The sequence below is a fragment of the Mobula hypostoma genome, chromosome 3 (genome assembly GCF_963921235.1).
Source record: "Mobula hypostoma chromosome 3, sMobHyp1.1, whole genome shotgun sequence".
Lineage (NCBI taxonomy): Eukaryota > Metazoa > Chordata > Chondrichthyes > Myliobatiformes > Myliobatidae > Mobula > Mobula hypostoma.
Window position 1 is genome coordinate 137,149,732 of NC_086099.1, and position 17,266 is coordinate 137,166,997.

Here is a 17,266-nt window from a genome sequence, read left to right on the forward strand (position 1 = left end):
AAACTCATGCACCTACTCCTGCCTCCTGATCTGATCCTCAGTGTCTCTGTAGCTGTTTGGGGATCTTTAGAATACTCCCAATAGAGTGATTGTGTGCTTCTTTTTTCTAACTTTCACCACATTGAATCAGTGGCTGATCGCTCTGTGATGTCCTCCCTTTCAGCAGCTGTGATACTCTCCCTGATTACCAATGCTCGCCCCACCACATTTACCTATCTCCCTGTTCCCCTTGAAACATCTAAACCCCAGAATATCCAGCAGCCATTCTTGCCTTTGTGAGAGCCAAGTCTCTGTAATGGCTATGATGTTGTTGCTTTGTTCCTGATACTTCCTGCATTAAAATATACACATTTCATCACATCCAACTGATTGCAATTAAGCCCTCTCTGTTACCTATCCTTCCTCACAGTGTCTCTACATGCTGCATCTAACTTTTATATCAATTGCTCCATGCTCTGATCAATCACTCTGGTTCCCATCTCCCTGCCTAACTGTATTGATTAGTGTTTGCTGATTTGTTTAAGAAACAAACAGTTGAAGGAAAGTAACTGTTCCTGAACCTAATAGCATGGGACTTCAAGCCTCTGGCTAATGATTGCTGCAAAAGGATGTCATGACTTGGATGGAAGGGGTCTTTGATGGCAGATTTTGCCTTTTTGAGACATTACGCCCTGTAGAAAATATGAACAGTGGAGAAGGATGCATCCATGATATATTGGACAGAGTTCACCACTCTCTGCAACTTCTTATGTTCCTGTGCATTTCAATCGCTGTCCCAGAAACTGTGCAACTTGTGTGGATGCTTTCAACAGTACATATTGTTAAAATATTTGGTGACAAGCCAAGCGCCCTTAAACTCCTAAGGAAAGCACGCCAGTGTCTTTCTTATAACTGCATCTATTTGTGCTGAGGTCATCTGGTGTGTAATTTAAGGCTGCTGACTCCCTCTGCTGTCGATTTTCCAATATAGAATGGTGTGTATTTGCCCTCCTTCCTTTTCCTGAAGTCAACAGTCAACTGACACTGAATGAGAGGTTGTTCTTGTGGTGCCACTCAACTAGGTGTCCTATGTTGCTCTGCTAAGATGACCTATTGTCACCGGTGAATTGTTCAACAAAAGTAGTGCTATTGTCAAATTTGAACATGGCATTGAGGTTGTGCATAGCCACATAGTTCTGTGTATGGAGAACAGAGTAGGGGACCAAGCATGCAGCCTTGAGGTACACTTATTACCAATCCACATTGAATGAGGTCTACTGATGAGGAAGTCATTTTCCATTGCAGTGGAAGGTACAAAGGCCCAGGTCTTCGGGCTTGAAAACGAGTTTGTATGGCAATATTGTGTTGAATGCTGACTTGTAGTCAATGGACAGCAGCCTAATGTAGGAACTCCTGTTGTCCATTTGACACAGTGCAGGGTGCAGAGTCCTATAAATTGCTTCTGCTGTTGATCTGCTCTGGTAGTAGTCAAATAGGAGTGGATCCTGGTCGTCTCTGAAGCAGGAGCTGATTTGCACGTTAAACAACCTTTTGAAGCATTTCATTATAGTTGGTGTAAGCATTACCAGAGATGGTAATCATTGAGGAAGGTCACCACAACTTCTTGGGCACTGGTACAATAGATAACATTTTGAAGCAGATGAGAACCTCAGACCACAGAAGTGTGAGGTTAAATATGTCTGTAAATACTCCAACCAGTTGATCCACATCTTTAGTACTGGGCCAGGTTTACCTTCTAGACCAGATGCCTTCCTTGAATTAATTCTCTTGAAAGATGCACATATGTTGGCCTCAGAGACCGAAATAACAAGGTATCCAGTGATCTGAGGGTGTGTCATAGCATCAAAGCATGCATAAAAGGTATTGAACTCATCTGGGAGTGATGGGTTATTACCACTTATGCTACCCTATCTCACTTTGTAGGAAGTTAATGTTGTTTAATTTTTATTGATTATATTAGGGTAAAGTAATTGCATTTCCAAAGCTAGGAAGAGAATCCATTATCTTTTTCCTACTGATCCTGAACTCCACCTCCAAGTAATATACTCCTAGAGCTCTAGAAAGAACATTTAACTGATCCACTCTCTGAAAGGAATATGGCCACTTCTCAAAGTAATCTGTTATAATTAAGTCAACCATAATGTGCAACCAGAGTATTTTATTGCAATATACTTTGGAATAGACTGACTTTAATATTTACCTCATGGGTAAAAAAAATAACACAGCGAACGAGACAATCAAGAACTTTTGATTATTTCCAAGGTCCATTCTCTTACCTAATCAGTCAGGATACCTTTTTTAAGGGCCCAAGGGGAAAGTTAAAAGGGTTCTGTCCTTGCTGATGGTGTTTGGCTGGGGGTGTGATGTTGAAAGTTCAATTATTCACCATCCGCTGCAGCCCAGGAGTCTTGAGAAAATACAGTTTAAAAGACAAAGTCTTTGTTTTTTTTTTATCTTTATTTAAAATTAATAGCATGGTTTCAAAGAGTATGCAGCAGAAAATGACGTGATCATTAGGAGCACTGGTGTGTGGAGTAATCTTGGGGTGCAAGTCCATAGCTCTCTGAAAGTGGCAACACAAGTATATAGGGCACAAAAGATGTGCTGCATGTCAGGGTGTTGAGGCAAAATGTTACTGTAGATGTGTAAAACATCTTTGAACTACATTTGGAGGATTGTTTGAGTTTGATTTCCAGATTACAAGGAAGATGTGGAAGTGTTGAAGATGGTGCAGAAGAGGTTCACTCGGATATTGCCTGAACTGTAGAGTATTAACTATGAGTGGATGTTGAATGAACTTGGGTTGTTTTCTGTGGAGCTTTGGAGGCTAAGGAGCAGCCTACAGAAGTGTATAAAATCATTCATGGTATAAATGCAGTGGACAGAATATTCTTCCCTGGATGGAATTGCTGAACTCTAGAGGCCTTAGATTTATGGTAAAAGATGGTAATTTTAAAGGAGATGCATTTTATTTACATGGATAGCATTAGGTGCATGGAATAGGTTGCAAAGGGACATGATAATAGAGGATGCCAGCAACCTTTAAGATTTTTTTTGATGGGGAATGAAGGGACAGAGGGCACCTGCAGGTCGATGGGATTGGTTTAAACTGGCATCTTGGTTGGCACAGAGATCTTCAGCCAAGTGGCCTGTTTGTATGGTGTAATGTTCTATACTGTTTTATATTCTCTGAAAGTTATGGAATAATTAGATTAAGTGGACTGAGTAATAATGAGCTTTCCTCCCTTGGGCAAGAAACCTATGACGTACTTGACACGTGCAGAGGATTACAGAGAACTCTATCCAAGTTCTCGTTCTGCAACCGACTATAAAATAATCGATAGGATGATTTATGATAATACATCAAAAACGCAAAATGGTTCGTAACTGTTTTATCGGAATTTAAAACTGAATATTTATGCTGGAGTCACCAGAAGTGCACGTTCACCAGCTCTCTGCTGAAACAAGTTCTGATCTAATGAACAAACGCATCACCGCTGCTTGCTTTTGTCTATTTCCAGATATTTGCAGCAGTTCGATCTGGAGGCGCTTATACCAGCAGTAGCTTCTGCTGCCGCTTCGCGCAGACATTGCCTCTACAAGTCAGCTAAGAATTAAAAAAAACCCTCTGAAGCCTAATGTGCGTGCTGTAGAGTGGAAATCCCACCCAGCGGTCGTTTAATCCGTCCAGAAGTGGACTTGGCATGCCAAGGAAATGAGTTCGAAGACCACCATGACTAACCAGGAAAAGTGGATTACTCTCAGCCCAGCAGAATTCTCCCAGCTACAGAAGTACGCCCAGTGTAAGTGTTAAAGAATTTGCCAAATAATTTAGTTTCCCTGATAATGCCGCTGTTTAAGATGCTGTTGCTGAACTAAAGCGGCGCCAGGTTTAATGTGTGCATTAGAGATACATTAAAGATTAATACTGCACAACAAATCGCAGTGTAACATGGACTAACGGGAGCTGTTACATTACACTGTGATTTTAAAGTATAATGTTGGATTTTAAATTGCATGTAAGATTAGCGCTTTTCCTTTTATGAGCATGACAAATAATGCATTTTGCAAATAAAACAGAAACGTTGTAATTTTTCGGGCTGCATTTCAAATACAGCATTGTTTGGATGCTGATTTTGAGCCCCGAACACCTACTTAATTGCTGCCTGTTTGTTCTCATCCTTCGACTTTGCGTCATGTGCTTTGCGCTAGTACCAAATCAAGGCTGGTCACCACCAGGCTGTTGACTGAAGAGGGACCATTTAAAAAAAGGTCACTGTCGATTTGTTTGTCTATTCCTCTCAAGAAATGAAAGGCATTATTCGTGTCCCAGGCCGATATGGAACCAGAAGACAAACTACATTAAATTATTTGCGCTTTGAAGGGTCGCCCATTGAGAATCGCACTTCTGTGGCGCCTGTAAATTTTAACTAGCTTTCGGATGTACAGCTTGGTTGATTTCGGTACCTGTTATGTAATGTCATGCTGCGACGTTATGGATCAGAATTATTTAAAACGCAATTGCCCGAAGAAACAGCTTTGTTCGGCATTTTCTGTTATTTAAGATTTATGCATGTTTTATTTTGTAAAAGACAAGCTTCTAGTATTCTGTTAATTTAATTCGAGTTGAGCTGAGAGCTCTCACTGATCATTCTAATTTCTGTTTCAGCCTTTATTTTGGCCTCTGTAATCAGAAGCACGAGATAGAATATTTATGCTGGAACACCTACCAGTTCAGGGCCTTTGAACTCAATGGAAGACACAGGCTGCATCTATCCCTGACTAGAGTTCTCTCAAACAGGAAACCTGAGGGACAGTAGTTTGTGGAGCAAGGCAAGAGTAGAAACAGATACTGTATACACTTAGTAGCCACTTTATTAGGTACACCTGTACACCTGCTTGTTAATGCAAGTATCTGATCAGCCAGTCATGTCATAGCAGCTCAGTGATTTGGCGTTAAGCTGTCTTCAGGTGTGGGTACTCACAATGCTGTGAGAGAGTGTTCCAGCAAAAGTGAAGGAACAGCAATAGTCAGAATGACGTGGTTTGCAGGACAACTTCCAGGCAGTGGTGTTCACATGTTTTTGTTGCCCTTGTGGGCAGCAGGATATTAGGTACGCCTCTACACCTGGTCGTTAAAACAAATATCTATCAGCCAATCATGTGGCCGCAATACAATGCATCAAAGCATGCAGACATGGTCAAGAGGTTCAGTCGTTATTTGGACCAAACATCAGAGTGGGGAAGAAATATGATCTACGTGACTTTGATTGTTGGTGCCAGGCAGGGTGGTTTGAGTATCTCACAAACTGCTGATCTCCTGGGATTTTCATGTGCAACAGTCTCTAGAGTTCATAGAGAGTGGTGCAGAAATACGGAGAGTGCAGTTCAGTGGGTGAAAATGCCTTGTTAATGAAAGAGGTCAGGCAGATTCAAGGTGACAATAACTTAAGTAGCCATGTGTTACATCAGTGGTGTGCAGAAGAGCATCTCCGAATTCACAGCTGGTTGAACCTTGAAGTGGATGAGCTACAACAGCAGCAGACCATGAAGATACGCTCTGTGACCACTTTATTAGCTACAGGAATAGTGGCCTCTGAGCGTATTATACGAGAAGTTGTCAGCTACTCTGACTGACTGCAGTATTCTCCTAAACAGAAGCAATTGTATTTTTTTACTGAGAATTTTGTGGTTTGGGGTATTGGGCACACTGATAAGGTGAGTATATACTGCTTATTCCTAAATGCCCTTCAGCTGAGTGTCGAGAACATTTTAAGAGCCATTTACCTGGGTGGGTCTGGAAACATATTGAGGTCAGACTATAAATTCTGCAGATACTGGAAATCCAAAACAACACACACAACATGCTTGAGGTCAGCAGGTCAGGCACCATATATGGAAATGAATACATAGTCGATATTTTGGGCTGAGACTCTTCTTCAGGACTGGAAACAGAGGAGAAAGATACCAGAATAAAAAAGGTGGGGCAAGGTGAAGGAGGCTAGCTAGAAGGTGATAGGTGAAGACTTGTGGGTGGGAAAGGTAAACTTCTGGAGAAGAAGGAATCTGATGGGAGAGGAGAGTGGACCATTGAAGAAAGGGAAAGAGGAGGGGATCCAGGGGGAAGTGATAATCAGGTAAGAAGAGTTAAAAGGCCAGCGTGGGGGATCGAAGGAGGAGTTTTTTTTACTGGAAAAAAAAAGATATTTATGCCACCAGGTTGGAAGCTACCCAGACAAATATAAGGTGTTGCTCCTCCATACTGAGGAGACCATGGACCGACATGTTGAAATGGGAATGAGAACCAGAATTAAAATAATTGGCCACTGGGAAGTTTTCCGCTTTTGACGGATGGGGTGCAGATGCTTGATCAAGTGGTCCTCCAATTCACGATGGGTCTCATCCATGTAAAGGAGACTGTTTTGGGACCACTGGACATGATAGACGACCCCAGCAGATTTTCAGGTGAAGTGCTGCCTCACCTGGAATCACTGTTTGGGGCCCTGAATGGAGGCGATGGAGAAGGTGAATGGGCAGGTGTAGCACTTAGGCATTTGCAGGGATAAATCACAGAGGGAGTGAACCCTGCAGAAAGCGGGGATGTGGGGGAGGGGGAGGTAAAGATATGATCAGTCATAAGATCCTTCTTTAAGATGGTGGAATTTTATAAGGAAGGGCAGTCTCTTTTCATGAAGATATTGGTGAACCAGTTGAGTTTTTACATCAATACATCATTACTAATGACTAGATTTTTCTCCAATTCTAGATTAACAATTGAGTTTAAATTTTGCTTCCACCATTTGGAAGAATTTGACTCTGGATTACTAATCTGATAATTTAACCATTGCACCACTGCCATTAAATGTTGTTTGTTATTTAAAGCAATGATTCAGACTCCACTTTCTGCTAGTTCACGTGCATCTACTCTGTGGGAACTCAGTGTTTAATTGCCAGCAGGAAATAAATTGGTGGTTAGCAGTAGGGATAATCAGTATACGTTTGAACTGGTGCGAGTACCTGTGGTGGAGCTCTGATTGGCTATGGGTTGGCTGTTAGTACTTCATGAGATCATCTCTGAATCCAGCGATGAGCACACAATTCCACTATCATCACTGTAAGTACAGAGGGAATGTTATATTGTTACAAATGTTGTCTTTAGAGAGAACAGATATCTGCTTACTCATCTTGATGTCAAACAAACCTCTTCACAATTTCAAAGAACATGTTTCTTTTCCATAATGTAGCTGTAGAGCATGGTGGAAATACTCAGCACATTGAACAGTTTTTGGGGAAATAAGAACTGAGATAATGTTTCCTGATCCAATAATATACCTGAAATAGTAACATCCTCTGTAGCCACTCCAAACCAAATTTCCAGTGCTTCCTATTTTTGTGTCAGATTTCCTGTTTTTCTTTTCTTTTTAATGTTTTCCTGATTCTGGTGCATTGTCTATCCTTCAGTTCCCAGTCTTAATGCAGTCAATCTTGTTATTGTTGTCTGTAAGATTTTGCTCCAAGTTAACCAACTTTCATGATTCCTAAGCAACACAAACAAAACGCTGGAGGAACTCAGCAGGTCAGGTAGCATCTATGGAAATGAACAGATAGTTGACACTTTGGGCCGACACCCCTCTTCATAACTGAGAAGGAAGGGAGAAGATGCCAGAATAAAAAGATGGGGGGAGGGAAAGGAGTCTAGCTGGAATGTGATAGATAAAGCCAGGTGATGTTCTATTCCAGGATATCAGCGATGTCTTCCTTCTTTAAAGAATCGGGGTTCCCTCCCTCCAATATTGATGCTGCCCTCACTCACATCTTCTCCATTTCCCAGACATTCACAATCACCCCATCTTCCCATCACCTTAATATGATACATTGCTTCTTGTCCTTATCTACCATCCTATCAGCGTCCACGTTCAACACATCATCTTCTGCAACTTCCGCCTTCTCCAGAGGGATCCCACCACTAAACATGTTATTACCTTCCCCCATCTCTCCACTTTCCACAGTGATTGCCCCCTCCACAACTTCCTTGTCCATTTGTCCCTCCCCACTAATCTCCCTCCTGGCACTTATATCTGCAAGTGGCCTAAGTGCTACATCTGCCCATACACCTCGATTCAGGGCCACAAACAGTCCTTCCAGGTGAGCTAACACTTCAGCTGTGAATCTGCAGTCTATTGTGCTTGGTGCTCCCAGTGCAGAGAGTGCTACATTGGTGAGACCCATCGTAGATTGCTTTGTTGAGTACCTCTGCTCCATCCGCCAGAAACGGGACTTCCTGGTCACCAAACATTTTAGTTCTGATTCTCATTCCTGTTATGACATGTCAGTCCATCCTTTTGTGCCAAGATGAGGCATTCCTCAGGGTGGAGGAGCAACACCTTATATTCCGTCTGGGTAGCCTCCAACCTGATGGCATGAACATCGATTTCTACTTCACACCACCACCCCTTCTTCTGTTCTCCACTCTGACCTTTTACTTCTTCTCACCTACCTATTAATTTCTCATGGGTTCCCTCCTCCTATCCTTTCTCCAATGGTCCACTCTCTTCTCCTATCAGATTCCGTCTTCTCCAAACCTTCACCTTTCCCACCCCATTACCTATCACCAGTGACCTTCCAGCTTGCCTCCTTCCTCTTCCCCCCCACCTTTTAATTCTGGCATCTTCCCCTTTCAGTCCTGAAGAGGCATGAAAAGGCATGAAAAAATGCCGGACGCAGGCTTCTCATTGTCTGAGTCGACATTCCCCTGAAGAAGGATCTCAGCCTGAAATGTCGACTATCTATTCATTTCCACAAATGCTGTCTGACCTGCTGAGTTACTCTAGCATTTTGTTTGTGTGGTTTTGGATTTCCAGCATCTGCAGAATTTCTTGTGTTTCATGATTCCAAGTGAGAACAATTCTTAAGCATTGGCTATAAAGTGCTTTTGCATGTTCTGAAGGGATATGAGATCTGCAATATCAATAAAAAAGTTTGTCTTTCTTTCTGTATTTATTATCAACTTTGATAATATGAGAAAGCCTACATGCTTGATTGCTGATGGGAGCAAAAATAGTGGCACATTAAATAGTGTTTATTGAACACTAAAATTATAAATTGGCATTGACGGATTAAGTGAGTGGAAAAATTGTGGTATGTGTAGTTCAGTGCAACTCAAAGGAAGATCATCTATTTTGGAGCAGAACCTTAACATCAGAGGCAAGCCATTCTCAAATGAAATAGATGCAAAATCAATTAATAGTTTAAAATCAGTGATCACAATATTTATGCTGATAAAGGTTGTTTGGATCTCTGGAGCCAAGGCAACTGGAAGCAGTAAAAGTGCAACATGCCACGGCAAGCCGGGTTCAACAAAAGGCTGAACGCGATTGACCTTTCCTGCTCGCATATGTCAGTGTTTCCAGCTTTTCCTCTTCTAGTTTTAACAACATTTGTATGGGAATATAAAAGCTGTGCTTACAGTTTCTTTACAAATAAGTAGAAGAACTTTTCCAGCATGGTATATTTGCTGCAAGAGATGTGACAATGAAGATGGTTTAATCTATGCCCAATATTTATCAAGAAATTATGGCATTCTTCTTGTTTTCATAGGTACAGTTCCTTTGTCTGAATTGTAACAGCAGGGTAGAGTCAACTCAATTTTACCTTAAAACTTTGAGTGGAAGTAAATTCTACTTCAGAATTATGAACAAGAGGAAACCTGCAAAGGCTTGAAATCAAAGCAACACGCCCAAATTGCTGGAGGAACTCAGTAGGCCAGGCAGCATCTATGGAAAAGAGCACAGCTGAAGGGTCTTGGCCCGAAACGTCGACTGTACTTTTATTCCATAGGTGCTGCCTGGCATGCTGAGTTCCTCCAGCATTTTGTGTGTGTTGTTTAGAATTATGAGGTGGAGTTGGTGGTCCCTTGTTGTGTATGCTCATTGACTGCAGCTGGTGCAATGATTCTGCAGCCTACAGTCAATGTATTGGTCCTATATCCAACCACAGAAATGCACCAATCCATTAAACTGTCCTACTGACCACTGTGACAATTTCAGCCTTGAAATGAACAATTTTATTATAATTGCTGGCACTATTTACAAATTAAGACTGGTTTCTTCAATACAACCAAACATTAACTCCAATGGTCCCTAAACTAATTCACAAGATAATCATAAAACTTTCAGTGTGTGAATATCTCAGTGAAAGTGACAATTTGTCATTCAGGAAGAATCTAGACAGTATGATATTGTTACTAATAGAATTCATCAAACTCTAACAAGACAAAATCTGCAGATCCTGGAAATCCAAGCAACACACATACACAATGCTGGAAGAACTCAGCAGGCCAGGCAGTATCGGTGGAAAAGAGTACAGTTGATGTTTCAAGCTGAGACCCTTCAGCAGGACTGGAGGAGGGTCCTGCTGAAGGGTCTTGGACTTAAACGTCAACTGTGCACTTTCCTATAGATGCTGTCTGGCTGCGGAGTTCCACCAGTATTTTGTGTATGTTGCTTGATCAAACTCTAGATTGTTTCTCAGATATTTGATTATAATGCAATCTAGATTGTACGTCCCTGTGTAATTTAAGATAAGATAAATTTAGATCACTTCATTAAATTTCTATTTTGGGTGTTCTGCTTTCCCAATGAGCTCAACACCTTTTATACATGATTTAAAAGGGAGAAAAAATATTACATCTGTGTGAATCCCTGCAGCACCTGATGACCCTGTGATCTCCGCCTTGGAGGCTGACGTCAGAAGATCTTTCAAGACGGTGAACCCTTGCAAGGCAGCGAGTCCTGATGATAGTGTAGAACTGGTGGGAGTTTTCAAGGACATCTAACATCTTGAATGGCTGTACTGTCCCACTCCCAGATTAGCTCAACACTTTTATGCACACTTTGAAAGAGAGAATAAAAGTCCACCTGTGCAAACCCCTGCAGTATCTAGTGACCCTGTCATCTCGGTCTCGGAGGCTGATGACAGAACATCTTTCAAAGGGGTGAGCCCTCGCAAGGTGTCAGGCCCTGATGGTGTATCTGGTAGGTCACTGAAAGCCTGTGCCAACCAACTGGTGGGAGTGTTCAAGGATAACTTCAATCTCTCACTGCTGCAGTCAAAGTTTCTCACCTGCTTCAAAAAGGCATCAGGCCAAGAAAGCTGGTGTGAGCTGCCTCATTGACTATTGCACAGTAGCACTTACATGTACTGTGATGAAGTCCTTTGAGATGTTGGTCTTGACTAACATTAACTCCTGTCTGAGCAAGGACCTGGACCTGCTGCAATTTGCCTTCTGCCACACCAGGACTACAGTGGATGCACTTTCACTGGCTCTCCACTTGGCCTTGGATCAGCTGGACAACAGCAATACCTATATCAGGCTGCTGTTTATTGTTTACAGCTCAGCATTCAACACCATCATCCCCTCAGAAATAATAAAGAAGCTTCAAAACCTGGCACTCTGTACCACCCTCTGCTGTTGGATGCTTGACTTCCTCATTAGGGGATGAGAGTCAGTGTGGATGGGAAATAACATCTCCTCCTCGCTGACTATCAACACAGTGATAGCTCAAATATGTGTGCTTACCATATTTCATAAATCTCTCTAATTTCATGGTTGTGTGGCTAGGCACAGCATAAACACCATCTATAAATTTGCCAGTGACAGCACTTTTGCTGGCAGAATCTTCGATGGTGATGTGCTGATGTAGAGGGGTAATGTTGATCGGCGTCACAACAACAACCTTGCACTCAATGTCAGTAAGGTCAAGGATTGATTGTAGACTTCAGAAGGGGAAGTTGGGAGAACAAACACCGGTCCTCATTGAGGCATCAGCAGCAGAAAGGTGAGCAGCTTCAAGTTCCTGGGCGTCAACATCTCTGAAGATCTATCCTGGACAAAACATGTTGTTCCAATTATGAAGGAAGCACGTCAAAGACTATAGTTCATTAGGAATTTGAGGAGATTTGGCACATCATCAAAGACTAGCAAATTTCTACAGGTTGAGAGCATTCTGCCTGGTTTCATTACCACCTGTTATGGAGCTCGAGTGCATAAGATTGGTTGTAAGCTCAGCCAACTCATCATGGGCACCAGCCTCCCTACCATTGAGGACATCTTCAAGAAGGTGATATTAAACATAAAGGACCCTCACCATTTGGGACATGCCCTCTTCTCATTTCTACCATCAGGGAGGTGGTACGGGAGTCTGAAGACACACACTCAATGTTTTAGGAACAGTGTCTTCCCCTCTGCCGTCAGATTTCTGAAGAGTCAATGTACTCCTGAACACTTCCTCACTATGCTGCTCTTTTTGCACAATTTATTTCTTTTTATATATTTTTATTAAAATTTATAGTAATTTTTATGTATTGCACTGTATTTGTGCTACCAAAGTATATATGCATATTAGTTAGTATATAAGAAATCTGATTATGATTCTGATTCCAAAAAATGTTGATGCATTCCAAAGACATCAAAGCAGGGCAGTAGTGAAAATTCTGACACAGGGTGTTATATTGCAAATAACAAGCAAGCTGAATGTCTTCAAAAAAGTCTTAGAACTTTAAAATATTGAAAGGTATAAAGGTATAATACTGATATAAGCAAATCATTCACATTGGCTCTGAATGCCTAACTGGAAGATAACAGTAAAATACTAATGAGATTTAGTTAAGATTTAGCGAATGGAAGAAATTTTCCCTGCAGATAGCTTAATATCTTGAAAAGGTTATAGGGATAGTTCTATGTTCCAGAAAAGATGATTCATTCTATTCCTCTTTTAAAGCTCAAATCTTTCACCTTCTTGCTTTTGCAACAAGTTGGCAGAGACTGGGGAGTGCTTGACTCTCCACTCATCTCATAGTTTCAGCAATGTTTTAGTATGACGAAGACTATTAGGTAAAAGAATGCTTTGGTTGCTGGCAAGCATCAGTAATGGTGGTTGCACATATGATTTATTCACTTAGGACTCCGATTGATATGGAATTTAGATGCACAGAACTAGTTAAATTTTGGAAAAGCACGGAGAAGCACACCGTTGGTTATATTGTAATTTGTTATTCCTGATTTGTTTTGCATTTTCTTAGAAGCAGAAACAGCTTTTCTTCTACCTTTGATGTTATCATTTAACTCCAAGTGAAGCTGTTCAATTCCTACAAAGACTCAAAGGAGAGTTTCAGCTCTTAGCCATCATTCAAATACTGCATCTTCTGTTAACAGTGCCCATTAAAAAATAGAAAAAATTCATCTCCGTAACATGCAACCAAAATCAAATATCAAACTGTAGAAGACAAATTTGCCAAAGCCATTGTAGTAAAATATTTGAGGAAATGTCACTGAGAATGTGACATTCCAACACATTGCTATTATTGTCAATACTTGCCCAGTATCCCAGCAGATGTACCACTTCCCAACACTAGTGAGGGTCTTGTTTAAAGGTGGTGATTTCCACCCTACTGATTGACCACCAGTTTGCTTCTGTCCTGCAACATTGGACCCTTCAAGGAATCAAATTGATGAGGATGAGGATTATTAGCTCTCAGGCTGGTATGGTAGATGGCAAAGCCTTTCCTGTGTTCAACTTGAGGGAAAAACAACAGGTTGCATTCAGTTGAATGGGGAAATCTGTTCCCCCTCTGCGATCAGATTTCTGAATGGTCTATGAACACATGAACTATTCCCCTTTTGCACTATTTATATATCTATTTGTTGTAAGTTACATCGACTTCTATGTCTTTGCACTGTACCATTGCCACAAAACAAACACAAAAAGCGTGATATACATGTATTACTGATAATAAACCTGATTGTAATTCTGATTCATCCTGGGAAAAGGATAAGTAGATTTTCTTTATTTACTAAAACTAGTTTCCAAGTTTTACTTGATTATTTTATGGGTGGTTGTGCTATCAACATGCTTACTATAAAAATGAATCTCTAACATTCGGGCAACACACATCAAAGTTGCTGGTGAACGCAGCAGGCCAAGCAGCATCTGTAGGAAGAGGTGCAGTCGACGTTTCAGGCCGAGACCCTTCGTCAGGACTAACTGAAGGAAGAGTGAGTAAGGGATTTGAAAGTTGGAGGGGGAAGGGGACATCCAAAATGATAGGAGAAGACAGGAGGGGGAGGAATAGGGCCAAGGGGATACGAGAGGATCATGGGACAGGAGGTCCGGGAAGAAAGACAAGGGGGGGGGGAACCCAGAGGATGGGCAAGAGGTATATTCAGAGGGATAGAGGGAGAAAAAGGAGAGTGAGAGAAAGAATGTGTGCATAAAAATGAGTAACAGATGGGGTACGAGGGGGAGGTGGGGCCTTAGCGGAAGTTAGAGAAGTCGATGTTCATGCCATCAGGTTGGAGGCTACCCAGACGGAATATAAGGTGTTGTTCCTCCAACCTGAGTGTGGCTTCATCTTTACAGTAGAGGAGGCCGTGGATAGACATGTCAGAATGGGAATGGGATGTGGAATTAAAATGTGTGGCCACTGGGAGATCCTGCTTTCTCTGGCGGACAGAGCGTAGATGTTCAGCAAAGCAGTCTCCCAGTCTGTGTCGGGTCTCGCCAATATATAAAAGGCCACATCAGGAGCACCGGACGCAGTATATCACCCCAGCCGACTCACAGGTGAAGTGTTGCCTCACCTGGAAGGACTGTTTGGGGCCCTGAATGGTGGTAAGGGAGGAAGTGTAAGGGCATGTGTAGCACTTGTTCTTTCTCTCACTCTCCTTTTTCTCCCTCTGTCCATCTGAATATACCTCTTGCCCATCCTCTGGGTTCCCCCCCCCCCTTGCCTTTCTTCCCGGACCTCCTGTCCCATGATCCTCTCATATCCCCTTTGCCAATCACCTGTCCAGCTCTTGGCTCCATCCCTCCCCCTCCTGTCTTCTCCTATCATTTTGGATCTCCCCCTCCCCCCTCCAACTTTCAAATCCCTAACTCACTCTTCCTTCGGTTAGTCCTGACGAAGGGTCTCGGCCTGAAACGTCGACTGCACCTCTTCCTACAGATGCTGCTTGGCCTGCTGCGTTCACTAGCAACTTTGATGTGTGTTGCTTGAATTTCCAGCATCTGCAGAATTCCTGTTGTTTGCCTCTAACATTCGGATCAGCTTGATTGTTACTGACTGTGAATGTCAAAGATGCTCACAATCAGTAATATCTGACAGTTTTCACAACTGGTGATCCTAGGATCAGGTCACATTGGCTGTCAAAAGCATTTTAAGTTCTGTAGGACAGGTCTGAAACTGAGCTTAGTCATGCCGAAGCGCAGAGGGCTTCCAGAGAACTCTGTGCCAGCGGCCATGTTGGAGTGAACAGCTTTGCCCAGGAGCAGGTGGTAACATTGTGGAGACAGAGAAAATATCTTATTAGACTGGATCTAAACAGTTAAGAAATAAACCCACCAACAAATTTACATGTTTCCACAAGCAACACAACAACTTGGACTTTGCTGAGAATATTTTCAAATTGGTGGCTGACTGCGTGACTTCAGAATCCTAGCATTGTGCTACAATTGATCGAGCACTGCAATAGTGAGACTCAGAAAATGATTGACATTGATGCTGTATTGAGCTTTTCATGCTCTCAGTGAATATACAACGAGGAAAGGTATTTTATCAAAGTATTCTCATGAAAGTATTTCCCCCAACATCTTGCAAACATGGGCTTTAGAAAGGAAAAAATGTGCAGCAAATCTGGTGAAAAGGACCACTTTTGATCTTCAAGTCCTCCATTGTACATATGCAATCCTTGGAAATGAGAATACTTTAGAAATGTAGAAACATCAGTCCAGCAGCACGCAACAGTGATAAAAATTATTTTCGAGTGACTTCAGTTTGTTTCCATGCATGGGTCTGTGAATAGGTCAAGAATGCAGGATATACCTGCCAAGGAATAGGGAAAAGTTAACAATCCAGTACACTTTGTATCCCAGGGAACAAAGATTGTTTGCTTGCTCCAAAATTACTGACTCACACTTAGACTTTGAATAGAGATGTACTGAGAAACATAAAGAGTGCCTCCCAGGGTCAACTATTGACTCATCATCATCAGGTGCCGTGCCCAGTTTAAACTTTTGACTGCCATGGCCCACACACTCCAATTTCGGGTCAAGTGGGTCAATTCTTTGGTATTCGTTTCCAGTTCTCTAGCTGCTGTCTCCATCATTATTTGTCTTTGTCTTCCTCTTGCTTTCTTCCCTTCAATCTTTCCCATAATTACCGTGCATTCTAACTCCGCCTTCCTAATCACATGTCCAATGAAGCTACATTGCCTTTTCATGATCTCATACATTCTTTCTCGTTTTGTCTTTGCTCTGTTCATGACATCCTTGTTAGATATTCGTTTCGTCCATGGCATTCTTTGTATCCTCCTCAAAAACCACATCTCTGCTGCTTCAATTCGTTTCCTCATGTTACTAGATATTGTCCAACATTCTGAGCCATATAACATAACTGGATAAATCTAACATTTCAGTACTCTGAGGTGGGTTGTCATGCCTAGTTTAGTATTGGTCAGTATACTCTTCATTCTTGTAAAGGTGTCTTTTGCCATCCCTATTCTTCTTTTGATGTCCATGTCACACCTGCCATCTGATGTCACCTAGCTTCCTAAGTAGCAAAAGTTCTGTACTTGTTTTATGTCTTCCCCATTTATTCTCAGCCTGCAGATAGGATTCTCCTTCTTTTTGAATATCACTATACAGTCTGTCATTTTGCAATTGATAGATAGACCCATTTTTGCACTTTATTCAACAATTATATCAATTAAGTTTTGTAGTTCTTTCTCCCTACTTGCAGTTAACACAGTGTCATCGGCATATCTGAAATTATTGATGTTTTCACCGCCAACGTTGATTCCCAAGATGTCTCTTATTTTTTGAAATATTGTTTCACTGTCCACATTAAATAAATCAGGGAGAAAAAACACCCTTGTCTAATGCCTCTCTTGATTTTCGTAAACTGACTCAGTTCTCCATCTATTCTTACAGCGGCAGTTTGTTCCTAGTACAGATTTCTGATTAGGCGGAGGTCCTTCAAATCTAGATCTAGAGTTTCCTGTAATATTTCAAATAACTTATTGGGCTTCACTTTATCAAATGCTTTTGTGTAGTCGATAAAACAAATCTTTTTTGCTGTTGAATAGCTCGTCCTGATAGTATCCTTAACATCAATATTGTGTTTCTTGTACCTTTGTCTTTCACAAAACTGCATTGTTCTTTATCTACTTCAGCTTGTATCTTACTTTTAGCTTTTGTCATCAAAATTCTTA

At 41.6% G+C, this 17,266-nt stretch overlaps 1 protein-coding gene across 2 annotated transcripts in view; it reads left to right on the forward strand.

Annotated features, from left to right (window-relative positions):
* dgkb (diacylglycerol kinase, beta) overlaps window positions 1-17,266 on the forward strand; it is an 828,029-nt gene that overhangs the window by 86,589 nt on the left and 724,174 nt on the right. The window contains exons 1-2 of one of the 2 annotated variants that reach the window (XM_063043771.1): window positions 3,369-3,379; window positions 3,522-3,803. In XM_063043771.1, coding sequence (XP_062899841.1) covers window positions 3,716-3,803 — 88 coding nt within the window. In that variant the 5' untranslated portion in view covers window positions 3,369-3,379; window positions 3,522-3,715. Of the gene's footprint in view, window positions 1-3,368; window positions 3,380-3,521; window positions 3,804-17,266 lie in introns of those variants that run through there. The other variant, XM_063043772.1, reaches the window with a different exon arrangement.